General features: G+C 41.0%; 1 protein-coding gene across 4 annotated transcripts; it reads right to left on the bottom strand.

Annotated features, from left to right (window-relative positions):
• Positions 1-299: 299 nt before the first annotated feature.
• Positions 300-13869, bottom strand: hnrnpk (heterogeneous nuclear ribonucleoprotein K). Of its 4 annotated transcripts, none has more exons than XM_054774451.1 (16): positions 13778-13869; positions 12162-12300; positions 10697-10794; positions 10502-10558; positions 9717-9760; positions 8233-8305; positions 8040-8153; positions 7092-7220; positions 5575-5891; positions 4428-4475; positions 3645-3684; positions 2916-2931; positions 2562-2594; positions 2374-2432; positions 1886-2055; positions 300-1228 (listed from the first exon to the last, which is right to left on the bottom strand). In XM_054774451.1, exons 2-16 carry the CDS (start codon positions 12217-12219, stop codon positions 1198-1200), a joined length of 1287 nt encoding a protein of 428 aa, XP_054630426.1. In that variant the 5' UTR covers positions 12220-12300; positions 13778-13869; the 3' UTR covers positions 300-1197. The 4 variants fall into 4 exon arrangements, with proteins under 4 accessions (XP_054630426.1, XP_054630425.1, XP_054630427.1 ...); XM_054774450.1 differs by having other exon boundaries at positions 300-980; XM_054774452.1 differs by having other exon boundaries at positions 300-980; positions 3645-3678.
• Positions 13870-13887: the final 18 nt, after the last annotated feature.

The following is a 13887-nucleotide window of genomic DNA, read 5'->3' as shown; positions in this document are numbered from 1 at the left end:
GTTTGGACTGTTACACAAAACCATGGTCATTTCTGCAAATGGCAGTCCAAAGTCAAACAAATGAAGGATTTGTTTTTCCCTGAAAGAAAATGCAAGCTTTTTGATGGTACAATGTAGCTTCACTTGGAATACCGGTAATTGTTTTTAATGTTTGGGCAAGAATAGTCACACTGGATATTAGTAAGTTGCCTTCACAATTTGGCAGAAAATGATTTAGTTTAATCATGTAGACATTAGCATGTAATCAGGAAAACTCACCCATTCTCCCTCATACATCTTAATAAAATGCAAACACTGTGTAAAAAGTGGCATCTTTATTCATTTTACAATTGGACAAATAAGCTGAACAGCATGAACATCAAGCAAGTGTAGTAGAGCACAGACAAGGTGGCTTTGTTATTCACTTTTCCAATTCAGCAATACACTTTAATAACAAAACTGTAGTCTTTCCGTCTAGAAGGAAGAAAATATGAATTTAACCCACACAACACCTATGAATATGGTAATAGTCAATGTGTATTTGCTGGATAAGAGTCCTGCCACAGACACCACTTTTGGAAGAAAGGCTTACATTCAGGATGTTTTAGAGCAGTGTGTTAGTCAGGACTAGAAGAAAAAGCTACACATTAATCAAATATAAAACCATCAAAAAAAAAAGTCTGTCTGCCAGTAGATAAGAATATGCTTTAATAAATGCGTGTTGGAAACAGTAAGGAGGTCAACAAAAATACTTTTTTTTTTTTTTTTAAAGAATGCAGGACATCTTTGATGCACAGGAATGTTGGACATCTTTCAAAATACAAAAATAAAATTAGAAAAAAAACAAAAGAAACCCACAATCCAGAATTAATAGTCTGAAGGGGGTTGTGTTGGGCGAGAGGGGGCTGGGGAATAATTTTAAAAGGTAAGGGAAGGGATTTTTGGGGCAATCTGCTTCAATCCTGGGGGTCTACAGCAAAAGACCAGAGAACTGCTTCACACTGAAATAAAAAGAGTGAACAAAATAAATAGAATTCACAGGAGCAATTCCACATTCACAATAAAACGATGTATTAAAGCATAGACTACAGCTAAGTGTGTGTGGGGAGGGCGTCCTTTGAAGAAAAGGAAAACTAACAGGGAAAATGGCAAAAGTGGCCAAAAAAAAAAAAAAAAAAAAAAAAAAAGATAAACATGAGGAAAAAAGGGGGGGTGTGGTTAGTCCTTGAATCCAAGCAGGTGCAGCACACTGAAGGGGGTGGAGAAGGAAAAGGGAGGCAGGGTTAGTTACCATGGCAACACCACCACTAATTAAGACAGCAGCAGGTTCTACAGCTGTATTAGCATTCAGGCTAAGCTTGGAGAGCATCAACAAGAAAGTTGTGTGTTGTATACGTGCCTACTGGTTGCCAAGGGAGACAGAAGAGCAGGAGCCCCTGCTATTTGGCAGACTGTGATTTGTTGTCGCTTGATCTAACTAAAAACAACAAAATCACTAGTCTTCCACACAGCAGCGGCCAGGGGAAGAATCAATCCACTCCCTGCTTCACAGTGAAACGGCTTCGTAGGCAAATGAAAATTGGGGATGTGTGACCAATTTCAGGAACCTTTCAAATTGAAAAGTCCAATTGAAAATAATAATAAATTGCCATGCCGTAGCCATTTCACCTAAGAGGAAGGTTTGAACTACTATGCAGATTGCATGGGAAGGAAGGAAGGGTGTTAATGAAGAAAGCAGGCAAGAGAAACTAGGTTAGCTTGCTTCAAAGATGCAACATCATGGATTCCACAACCATTATCAAAAATATATAAACAATTTCTACAGTGTCTTTGCGAAAGAGAGACTAGCTGAGACTAATAGACTCAACAGGTACTAGAGCAGTAAACATTCTAGTTTACAACTTGCCTGTTCTGCAGAAGGTACTGGGCATTCTGAATCTGATCCTGGGTGCCCACGATGGTGATGATCCGGTCCTCGGAACCTTCCAGAGGCTCGTCGATCTTGATGGACGCCCCGGAGTCGTGGCGGATCTGTTTGATCCGCTGGCCCCCCTTGCCGATAATGGAGCCTGCCAGCTGGGAGCGGCATGGGAAGTGGAGAAAAATAAGCAGGTGCAAAAAAAAAAAAAAAAAAAAAAAAAAAAAAAAAAAAAAAAAAATCAAATTAGAAACAAAATCATACATTAGGAGCTAAGCTATTAAGCTATTCTTTGGGTGAACAAAGCATTTTTTTGGTGGATTACAACCTGGTCTGGCTGTCAATCGCAGACCAAATGTGAAGAAAACGTGAAATCAATCACTCAGTGGGAACTGATTCCAGCTAGCTATGCAGACTGCTACAGTACCCATGAACCATTTATATGACTAACTGTCAACTTTGACACATTTACTCACATCTTTTGGGATGGTCACTTGTGTGGTAATGACAGTGTCGTTGTAGGAGCACCGTCCACCTGATGACAACAGATATACAAAAACCAGGTATATATAAAAAAATAAAAACCCAGCAAGAACAAAAAGGAGAAAAAAAAAAAGAGCTGAGGGAGTAAGCGGGGCTACCAAAGTGCATTTTTTGGACTCACCTGATTGGTAGCCATCCCAGGAGGAACTGTTGTCTGAGCACGCATGAAAACAACAAAAAAGGTCACACGTTTAATGCAATACTTTTTTTTTTTTTAAGAAGGAGAAAAAAAAGCTGAAAACATTAAAAAAAGGACATGTAAACCTTAGGAAAATACATTTTACATTGAATGAAAATTCAAGATGTCAAATGTCATTAGACAAGGCTTCGACAGTTCCATTCTGCATATTTAGCCATGCTGATACAAATGAAAGGTAATGGTTTGCTAATGGCAGTACGGTAGGTAGATCAAGAAAAGGAAAAAAGCAGTGAAGTCAGACAAAATAAAAATAAAAAAAAAAAGGCTGAGACTTACCATATCCCCCTCCACTCTGTGAAAAACAAAGAGAAATACAGAGAGGTTACAAACAGGAGAGCAGCCCTTCTCCCTACACACGCCGAGTGCAACATGGATCACACCAGTAGCCTCGTCAGTGGAGTAAACTCAACTAAAAGCCACCCAGTTTTCATCCATATGCCAGACTCCTCCTCCCTTCCTGCATCTCATCAGCCCCCATTTTCACCTGCTATTCAGCGGCTGTTGTCACCGGGCAACAGGAAATTCAAAATGCTGTTGCCGGGCAACGGCAGGCAGTATCCTGCCAGCTCTGAGAGAGTAGGGGGTGAGAGAGAGAGAGAGTGAGTCTGTCAACAAAGCGTTATTATTGCTTAGCAACCAACTGTGGTCACCACCACCCTTCCCACCCCCAACTCTCTCGCCCTCTTTTTTGCAGAAAAACAGGCTGTCCATGAAAAGTACACAGCAAGAGGGCAATTATAGCTGATTATTATGGGATGTCTCCAGCTGTGGTGATTACGGTCATTTTGGTGGGATGGCTTATACATCGTACCATAACTAGCTCGAACGCCGATCCAGAGCCAAGGTGGGTTTGTGCACGGGTGGCCAGCTTTGACGTTAACGCGCAATGAGGCGTTGGCATGAATACAACACAATGCACAATCACAGCTTGTCAGAGACTCCGGATGCTGGCACCCCGCGAGTCGTTACAAGCGGAGCCGCATGTATTTAGCAAGGGTCACTAACCATGTTATCGCTGTAGCGATCCTGTCTGCCTCTTCTGTCACTGGTGATGAAGGAGTGGCACAGGGGGTGGGGGGCAGAGATGGGAGAGTAGTGAGGAACGATGCGGGGTGGGGGTGGAAAGAAATAGAAAATGCTTAGAAATGCTTGAAAACGTTCCAAGGGAAAAAAAAAAATCTGGTCCAGGTCAACCTGCATACACACGCTGAGCAAGATTACAGTATGAACACATTTCCCCTCAGCCATCTTCCCACACAGTAACAGGAACAGCTCTGACAGTGTTATGGTGAGAGGAGTGACAGGTGGTGGTGATGAAGATCAGAGCCAAGGGCTGCTGTTGCCGCTCCCCCCCTCATAATGTGCATTTATTTGCTACTCTTGCCGCTACTGAAGAGCATGCATAGAGGACGTTTGTTTGGAATCTGCTCTTCTTTCCGAGTTCCATATGTTCAATTCCCATGTTTTTAAATCGTTATATTTACAAGGTGGATAAGTACAACAAATACTCCAATATAAGCGGTTTTGTAAGAGACTCATCATTGAAATTAAGTCAACTTCCCACAAGCATGCGACCACCATGCATTACACAAAGGTTATAAGGGTCTTTATCTTTTGTACAAGAGGATCATACTAGTCTTCATCCAACACAATTTGAAAAGGGGAACAGGAATGGGGAAAGGGGAGGGTTTGCAGATTAGAGACAAACTAAACAGTTTAGAATGTTAGAATGACAGACAAGAAGACTATATTTGGGGAGCAGAGATTTGGGAGGGGACAGAAACTTACTTTGACCTTTCATCTGAGCCACGGTATGAGTCATAGTAACGATCATCTCTGTAGGAAAGATGGAGATGGGGGGGAAAAAAAAAGGACAAAAACACCCAGACAACCAGGCATGAGAACATACACTTAATGAAATGGATAACAACTAATAGAAATATTTCCACATGCACGCATTATACAACTAAAACTGGACACCATTTATCCAATGAAAGCACCAATGCAAAGCAAAGTTTGTGCAAAAAAAACTAGCACATCTCGAAAAATTAGAATATTTTTGAAGTTATTTCAGTAGCTAAAGACAAGAAGCAGGGGGAACTATACTCCTAAAATTACTTCAAGGGTGGCAGGTCTGAGTGTCTATTCAAGCCTGAGGATTCAAGGATTCTGGTGAAAACAACTCATACAGCACAGAAATATATAATTGTTCCAGGTTGTTCACAGTATTTCCAGTGGGAGGAAATAATAATAAAAAAAAGTTTAGAACCAATGGGTTTTACATTCAATGATAGTTCATGTTTGTAGCAAAACTTGGTCAAATTGCTATTGTCTGACAAACATAAATAAAGAATGTGTGTGTGTTATGTAGGGCGTAATTTACAGGCTCAAAACAGGAAAAGGGCGGGATATCATGCAGGCTATCCGTAACATAAAGCCACTATAATTTCTTAATTTGGATGACTGTAGTTTACAGCAAATAAAACTCCCAAATTCAGTATCTCATAAGATTTGAGAAATAATCAAAAGATAAATAATGTAAACCACGTGTCAAATTCGTGCCCCGGAGGGCCGAGACGCTGCAGCTTTTCTCTCCAACCAGTTTCTTCAGCAGGTGATTTAAATCGATGAGCTCCTTCCCTCAAACTGAAGGTGTTGATCATTAAAATCACCTGCTTTAGTGACCGACTGGAAAGAAAACCTGCAGTGTCTTGGCCCTCCATGGCACGAGTTTGACACCTCTGATGTAAACTATTAGTTCACACTAATTAAATTCTTTGTCTTAATTGAACTCCTGAAATCAAGTATATTTTGCACGATATCCTAACTTAATGAGATGGGCTAGTAGAAATAAAAGACAGGAAAATACACACCTGAGGAGAGCCATACTTCAAGCAAACAACTTAGTCAATTTAAAAAGCACAACCAGTCTTACCCTCCTCTGTGTGAACGACCCATAGACATGCTGCTGCCCCTACTACTCCTGCTCTGGTGGTGTGAAGGACCTCGGCGAGGGCTAATGTCATCATAATCCCTGCGAGAGGGAGGCATGGGTGCCCGTCCCGATCTGCTAGAGGGCATTCGATCATAGCCCCGGTCACCGGTGCTTGACCTACTCCCTCGAATGGGGAAGCCTCCCATGGGCCGGCGGCTGCTACCTCGCTCCTCAAACATCATCGTGAACCCTCCATATTCGTATGTTTCGTCATAGAAATTAGGGTCGTAAGGCTGTGAACGGCCCTTAATGGGAGCCTGGGGAAAAACATCCAATTAGAATGCTCACAAAATGTGCAGGCTAATAGGGAAACACTTAACCCATGCTTGCATACACAGACAATATCTACAGTAGGGCTGGGTGATGTGGACCAAAACTCATATCTCGATATATTTAGGTTGTATATCAATATACATCCCAATATTTTTAAGCAAAGTGAGTTTGGACTAAATCAAAACCAAATAATCGTGTTGAGTTGTTTTATTAAAGTAAACACTTAACATGAGGATGTTATTTAAAATTTTCAAGCTTCATGCAAGATGCACATTAAAAAAAATAGCCTCTTAAAAAAAAACAAAACAAAAAAAAACAAACAAACAAAAAAAAACAGATTATTCTCTTTTTGAAATAAATATAGAAGAACTCAAATATAATCCAGCCCGGTTTAAGAGGACATTTCACAACATCAGCAACTAAAAAACACACTTTAAATTGAACAGTAGTATTTTTTTTAGGTTAACATTTCACAGAAGACACAAGCACGTCCTTATTTTGTGCAAGGAACATCGACCTGTCAACTGCATCAGGCTTTGTAACTGTCTAACTTCCTGGTACATTGGCGGTAGAGCTTGTCGTGCTAAATAAATAATTGTGACTGCGAAGCTCTCTGGACGTCGTTTTCAGCGGGTTTTTAAAGCCGTTTTTTTCCACTGTTGCAACGGGGACCATATCTTAGCAATGTGATAGGACACCTCTTTATAACAGCACACTGCTTTGTTTTTCCATTCGTGAGGAACGCAACAGGAGTGCGGCAGACAGTACGCAGCTTCACACATTCCTCGTACTCGAGTTTGTGCCAAGTTTTAAAAGGTGGTGAAAAAGATTTTACGCTGTGAATTCGAAATACCTCTACATTACTGAGCGACCGCTTATTCCTTGCTGACTAGTTCTTCCATCGCAGACACTGTCGCTTCGACTGGAGCCGCCAGGCTTCTATTACGCCCCTTGAGGCAGATACAGCGGAAATCAAATATATCAATATCAACGATGTGATTGGTTTTGATATCGTGCTTAAAGTAAATATCAACATTTATAAACTATTGATATATCGCTCAGCCCTAATCTACAGTATACAATGTAAAACAGCTTATGTACCAACAGGAGGTATGACAAGTAAACATAGAAAAATGAATTTGGTGACACACAATAAAAAGGTTGGTTCGTATCATCTAACTTACTTCCGCAATGACCTCCAGCATAGTCTTGATACACTCAACCACACGCTCCATTTTACCACCGACCAGCACGACCCGGTCTGTCGATTGAGGGCAACACTCCTGAAACAGCTTGATACTGGTCTTTGTGTTCTGGAGAAATGGACACAAAAAGACTTCTATTTTACAACACAGCATGATAGTTTGTGGGACAAGTACAAGCGACACCACAAATATTGCACATAATGTTCCTGCGCCAGGGAAAAAACATGACATAAAAATGAATTCATAAAAACTCCATATTTCCTCATTCAGTGGTCGGGGATATCAATTCAACAGCACAGCATACAAAGTGCCTAGGGTAATGTGTTAAATATATTTTAAATATTTTTAAATCATTTTTTCCCCAAATAACGACTTAAAATATGCACGACAGTTTGTAGTACAATAAATATATCATACTGTTTATGGCTCCTGTCAGAGCTACATCCGTACACTACAATGTTGCATTTGCCCTGAATGGAACAAAATCCATCCAAATCTCTTGTCAGCAGATAGCAAATTGTTCTTTCACAATTCTTTGAGGGTTTAGCAGCTTTTGCACCTAAAATGCGCCACGACGCACACAGTAGAAATTTCCCACCACGGACTTCAGCGTGTCTCGATGCGTGTTGTCTGTTAATGACGTGGACAACAATACTCGCTGGCATCGGGCGTTATTGTAAACCTAGTGGTACCTGTTATCTTTTTCCTGGGTCATTTATTTGCAGTGTGGTATTTGTTCAAGTGGACAGAGACACAGTAGCTGAGGTACGGCATCTTCTATTTCAGAGAATACAGTATGCTAAATAAGACTAGGTATATCGCCAATTGAGTCTAACAGGGTTATCTGAGAAGTGGGTTGAACATTATGTCAATGTTGCAAAAGTTGAAAGTAATGTTGAAAGTTGATTATCCAACTACAGTAAATACCTCTCTGAGCTCCTTGATCTTGGCTCCCTTGACTCCAATAATAGAGCCAGCCAAGCTCTGGTGGATCAGTAGACGCAGCTCACAGTCAAAATCCATGCCATTGTACTGCTGGTACTGTGGGGTATATTAACATGTTAATGTCGCTATGCTATGCAGCTGTGTGAAATGTTGCAGACATGTGTCAGTTCCTCACCTCCTCCAGAGTTGGGATAATCTTGAGCATGATCTCTCCGACGGTGTCGATGTCGGCACAGATGCACAGGATGCTTTATTACGTTGCGAGCGCCAATGACAAGGCAGTGGCACAGCCATGCACAGGGTGGGTGGGGTGCCCAACAAGGCATCCCGGAAGGAAGGGAAAGCATGTTAGATAGGAGAATTAAAAACTTTTTCCCACAGTGCCACACAAAACAGTCAAACCCATCTAAATCAACAAAATCCACATTATTGGAATAAATACTCTGGGCTAATGACAGGACAGTGAGATAACACCACACTGTAGCTGGCAAAAAGCTACAAACTGAAGAAAGCGATTACAAGAAAACGTTATATTTTTAGTCCAGATCAGATCAAAGTAAGAAGAGACAAAAGGAAAACCAAAAAAAAGTAACAGCAATCAGTGAACCACTGAAGGGGGGGCAAGGTGGGCAGAGTAGGTCTGGGAACAATCTGGCTGAGGGGTGGGAAGGTAGCACCACTGGATGCTAGCGAATTTGCAAGCAAACATTGGGTGGATGCTCACTACTACTGAATTTTATTCCAAACAAGCCGTTCAAACCAAATTTTCAAAGACTAGGTAAACATGTCCTTGTCTGGAAAATCTTGATTTAAACAAATTTAGTGTGTTCAAACTAACTGACTATAGGCACCCACTGGGAGACTTCATACAGTCAAATAATGGTGAATACTTAAGCAGAGTTTGTACATGAAAGTACAATTAAAATTGCCACTACTGTAGTATGCACTAATTAGCCAAATGATGGAACCAAAGTATGCAGATATGAGCAGGGACTGGGACAGAGGCACCCTGTTCTTTCAACCATCACAACAATTAAAGGCTACATTTAGATGAAGCAAGAGGCAAGTGCGCAAAGACATGTACACACACACACACACATTGCATGAATGGTACCAGGGGATGGATGGGACTCCAAGCCTTTTTGTTATAATGAAACATGTAACAACACAAGGAAAGAATGGGGCGGGGCAAGCCACATGTGAGCATTTATGGAACTAACAAAAACAAAACAAAACAAAAAAAAAAAACACCCAGAACATCCACTTTATAGAAAGGGAGGTGAAAACAGAGAGGATGGGGGGGGAATCATTAAATTCAATGTAAAAACAACAACTGCTGGCACATAAAGCAGATTCTAACAAGATTGAGGAAAAGACCAGTGGCAGATTGTGGAAAACCCTTAAAAAAACATTTCAATGCTGATGTGGCATGTAAAGGATGGCTTTAAAACAGGCAACACTGAACATGAAATCATTAAGGCATTTTAACTGTGGCTACTTAATAGTGAACACAAGTAGGTTATAATAATAATAATATTAATTATAATAATAATAATAATAATACAGTGACTTGAAAAGAGGCAGGATGACTATGACTGATCGTCTCTTGTCTGTTTGACCTGTAGTCAGGCAGTGAGAGGGAGGAGCTTAGGGACATACCGCTCAGGCCCACTGCTGTCTGGGACTGACACACTGGCATTGTACTGGGCGTGGCATGGGCAGGGGGCCAGGGCCATTCGAGCACGGATGTCAATCAAGTAAGGCGGCCCGTTTAGGGACAGGGCACGATTATGGGCAGGGCCAACCGGGGTGTCAGGTGGGCGGGCGGGCGCAGGAGGGGCCGTCCAGAACATGGGCAACAGAGGAGGAAGTGGGCAAAAAAGTCAACAGTAAAATAATAAACAAGGGAGAGGGGAGAGGGGAAACATTTTTAATATACAGGCTCTACACTGATCATATTGTGTGTCTTCATTTCTCTCAGAGATTGGCTTGTCAGAGAGAGAAGAGGAGAGAGGTTGACATTGGAAAAATAGGTCATGGCATATTCAAGAACATGAAGAGTTCAATGTTGGGGAACAGACTAGAAGACAGTGGAGAGGGGAGGGGCAAACTGTGGAGGGCGAGAGAGGCAATGACTTTGAATGAAATAATTGTAAAGACTTGGCCAGGTTACCTGAGGGCTGCAAGCAAACAACACTGTTCACTTCTTATCATTAAAAGCACAACACAATTGATTTGAAAAGTGTGGCCAGAAATTTAACAGTAAGACTGATCTGGTTCAAACAGGAACATTTTTTTTTTTAAAAAAGGCAATACAATAAATAATTATGCAGGCGACATTCTTATCAAAAAACGTGCCCTGCCGCCCATTAGAGGATGAGGTTTTCAAGAGGCATTGGAAGGGGTGGGGGTGGAGAAAGACTAAACATTCCTGGTGTACTCACATCTGAACGTAGGGCTTTGATGTTTTTGCCACCCTTCCCGATAACAGCTCCTGCGTTCTGCAAGTAAAAATCGATTAAAAAAAACAACCAACAACACACGTAGCTTTAAAAGAAAAGTTGGTCGAGAGGCAGACAGAGATACACTTGTTATCTATATACAGTCCTAACATACAAACAATAAAAAAAGTAGTTTACTTTGCTCTGCAGCAGGATCCGCAGCTCAATCATCTCGTCAGAGTTCCTGGAGCGCTTGAATGATTTCTGCTCATCCGCATCCTCAGCGGGGCGCTTACCTGGCGTAAAGGAAAAATAAAAACACGGCGTGAGGCCCACTAACTACATCCCTTCTGTTAAAAAATATAAAAAATGATTAATTAAAAAGAAACTATTCTTCCATACTTTTATAATTTTTTACTACATATTTTTAATTTCTGTTGTCTATTATCTTTTCAAATCGATACGTGTGTGTTGATCTGTCCAGTCATTATACAAGGTTATGTTAGGTCTAAGACACTTGTTTATGTATTTTTCTGTCAGTTTTACCTGGACTATATCCATTCACTACATAATGTTATGTCAGTTTGACTTACAGATATGTATTCCGATGTATTCTCATTCTCTCATTATTAAGTAAGACATTATCATACAACATGTGTTGTTCATTACTGTACAATGTTACCGGTACTGTTACTCTTATTTTATTTTTCTATTCTTTACTTAACTGTGCAATTTATTTTCTCATCTATTATATTACTTATCATGCAATTGCTTATCATCTCTGTATATTACTAAACAAGCGATCCACAATCTCAAAGGGACTGTACTATCAAATATCTTCATCCTTTTCATTCCCCAAACATTGATGTTAAAGTGGTACATGTTAAACTCCTTTTTAGACACTTTGAATTGTTCAAGCGTAAATATGTGATTGACTGTTTGTAACATCAGAATCGAGATCGTTAGGAACCAAATCGTTCAAATTCAAATGCCTTTCAAAGCGGATCAAAAAAACCTGATCACCTGTGGCTCATACTACTGCAGCCTGTGTTTGCGTGACAGTCAGAGGGCTAAGCAAATAACCCAAAATATAATTGAATTCCTAGGACAAGATGACCAGCCTTTCTCAGCGGTTCTGCTGACTTCTCTCTCACTTGGAGACCCTCAATTTGCTCCCCGGCAGTCCTGCCGTGACGAGCTCCATCAGACAATGTACTCTCACATCGAAAGTCTCCTTAAAGAAGGCGTCTCATCCTCTGGAAGTTTCAGGAATTATATATGTTCCCTTGAAAAAATAAAAAATATATATTTTGGTCTAAATTTACATGAGGGGATCACACTGGACTGCCCTCCCTTTTAAATTTTTTTTTAATGATTACCTTTTTTTGGGGGGGGGGGGGGGGGGGGGCTGGCAGTCACCGCCCCCCCTCCCGTGCCCCTGGCCAATAGCACTCAGCATAAAAATTACAGTTAATACATGTGATCGGCATCGACCTCAGTCATGGATGATGGGTCTCGGCAGCTAAAAACCCTGATCGGAGCACCCCTGTAAATAACTACTTTCTGGTTCAAAGAAATTAATTTAGTACCAGAAAGTACCGACCCAACTCAATGGCGGGTTCACAAAAAGCCAACAAATACCTTTTGAAAACACTACGTTTACCGTTTGTCTCTGTGTTGCTGAATGAGGAATCGTCTTGCATTTCGTCTTTCATGTCCATGATCTCTTGACCGTGGAAAACCAGGAGTTGGCACACCGGTGACAGCAGGGAGAGACGACAATGCTTTCTCTGTCTAATAGTCTGTCAACATTGGGAAAAAAAAATGAAATGGTTTATTCATTCAAGGCGTTTGCTTGGAGATGACAAAAGAGTGCAAATGCAGAGTGGAGCTGGAAGAAGCCGAGAGTCACGCTAACATCTTTTTATATAGCACCTTTCAAGAAACCCAAGGTTACTTTACAGGGGCACTCTCATTTATTATTGGCGCGACAGCGTGTTGATAGGTAGAATCAAAAAAGCACAAAGCAAATAAGTGCTTAGGAACTGAGGAAACAGTGGCCGTGTTCCATGATATGCTAAGCAACCAGTCACGTGACCATTTGTTAGCATATAACATGTTAGTTCCCATTAGATTTCATGTTAAAAGTGCAACAGGATGTAAATGTTAATTTATTTCGACACTATAGCATGAGTATGTATGTTGGGTATTACACAGAAGAAGGCAACTATCACCAGCCCCTTCCTCTGCAGGAATTATTTTCATACCTGGGATTTTTAAAAACCTTGCCACATTTCCATCCAGGAGAGACAAGATTCCCATCAAAAAATATCTAGTCGAAACGTGGGTGTTTTCATAAGCATTCATTTAGATGAGTTGAAAAGAGTGCAAAAGAAAAGAAAGCTACAATAAGTGCACATATTTGCAAAGGAGGATATTCACATTCTAAAAACCTCTTATTTTGTGTCTTGCTTGCTTTGTATTTCACGTATTTGCAGCGCTAACATCGTATGTTTATTTACATGGCGTCACGTCACTTGAAAGTATACCATAAATTACCCTGAACTTTGAGGTGCTCTGGACACACAAACCTCAGACATTACTAGCAATGATTTTATCAGGTTTTTAAAAAAGCGTCTCTGGTAGTCAAAGTTCTTGGAAATGTTGAAAAGGGGCTATCGTGCATCATGGGATGCATCAATTCATGCCGAGCAATAACACACATTATTCAACGTCACTGAATAACTAGCATTAAAAACAGACATTTATCAGACCTATTGGATCAAACGTTTACACAAGTCGACGTTATCTTAGCAACAGCTAAGGCGGCTAACTATGGCTAGTACGCGCACACAAGTTATGCTAGCTAGCTAGCTAGCTAGCTAGCTATAGAGTGCGTTAGCTTGGCGCTTTGTTGAAAACACCGATATTAAACTATAAAGGATGCCCGTGTCGATTATAACTATTCCCCTATCTGGTCAGGGGACAAAAAAGCACAACGTTATGCCAAACTGAAGAGGCCCGCTTCGTTTACCTACGAGTATTTGCGCCCTCATTAACGCAATGACGCTAGCCGTTAGCCACTGTTAGCTAACGTCGCCATCTTGCTACAAATTCAGTTGAGCAGGAGTGGCTCGAGACAGCTTAGCTAATATGAACTGCTTGACGCCACATAAATTTTCGCCGCTGTTTCTGACTGTGGTAATTATATTTATACAGTTGCGAAGCTCAAAATGTATAACTAATACACAGTACTTCAAATAAAAAGAGCATACAAACCCAAATGTGCGTGAGACGCCTTGCCTGGTGCGCCCCCCCTCAGTTGCTTGCGAAAATAAAGTGCGCACCTTAACCAGCGAGCCCATTGGTTGAAAACGAAAAAAGGGGCC

The sequence above is a fragment of the Dunckerocampus dactyliophorus genome, chromosome 4 (genome assembly GCF_027744805.1).
Source record: "Dunckerocampus dactyliophorus isolate RoL2022-P2 chromosome 4, RoL_Ddac_1.1, whole genome shotgun sequence".
NCBI classification, from domain to species: domain Eukaryota; kingdom Metazoa; phylum Chordata; class Actinopteri; order Syngnathiformes; family Syngnathidae; genus Dunckerocampus; species Dunckerocampus dactyliophorus.
Note: the sequence above shows the minus strand (reverse complement) of the source record. Positions and strands in the feature narration are given on the sequence as shown.

Excerpts from the sequence above, each read along its gene's own strand:
- hnrnpk (XM_054774451.1), bottom strand. The coding sequence starts at position 12,219 with ATGGACATGAAAGACGAAATGCAAGACGATTCCTCATTCAGCAACACA. Across the intron at positions 3,685-4,427 it reads GGCTCAGATGAAAGGTCAAA|TGACAGAAGAGGCAGACAGG; the intron begins GTAAGTTTCTGT and ends CTTCATCACCAG. Across the intron at positions 2,433-2,561 it reads CTGGGATGGCTACCAATCAG|GTGGACGGTGCTCCTACAAC; the intron begins GTGAGTCCAAAA and ends TGTTGTCATCAG.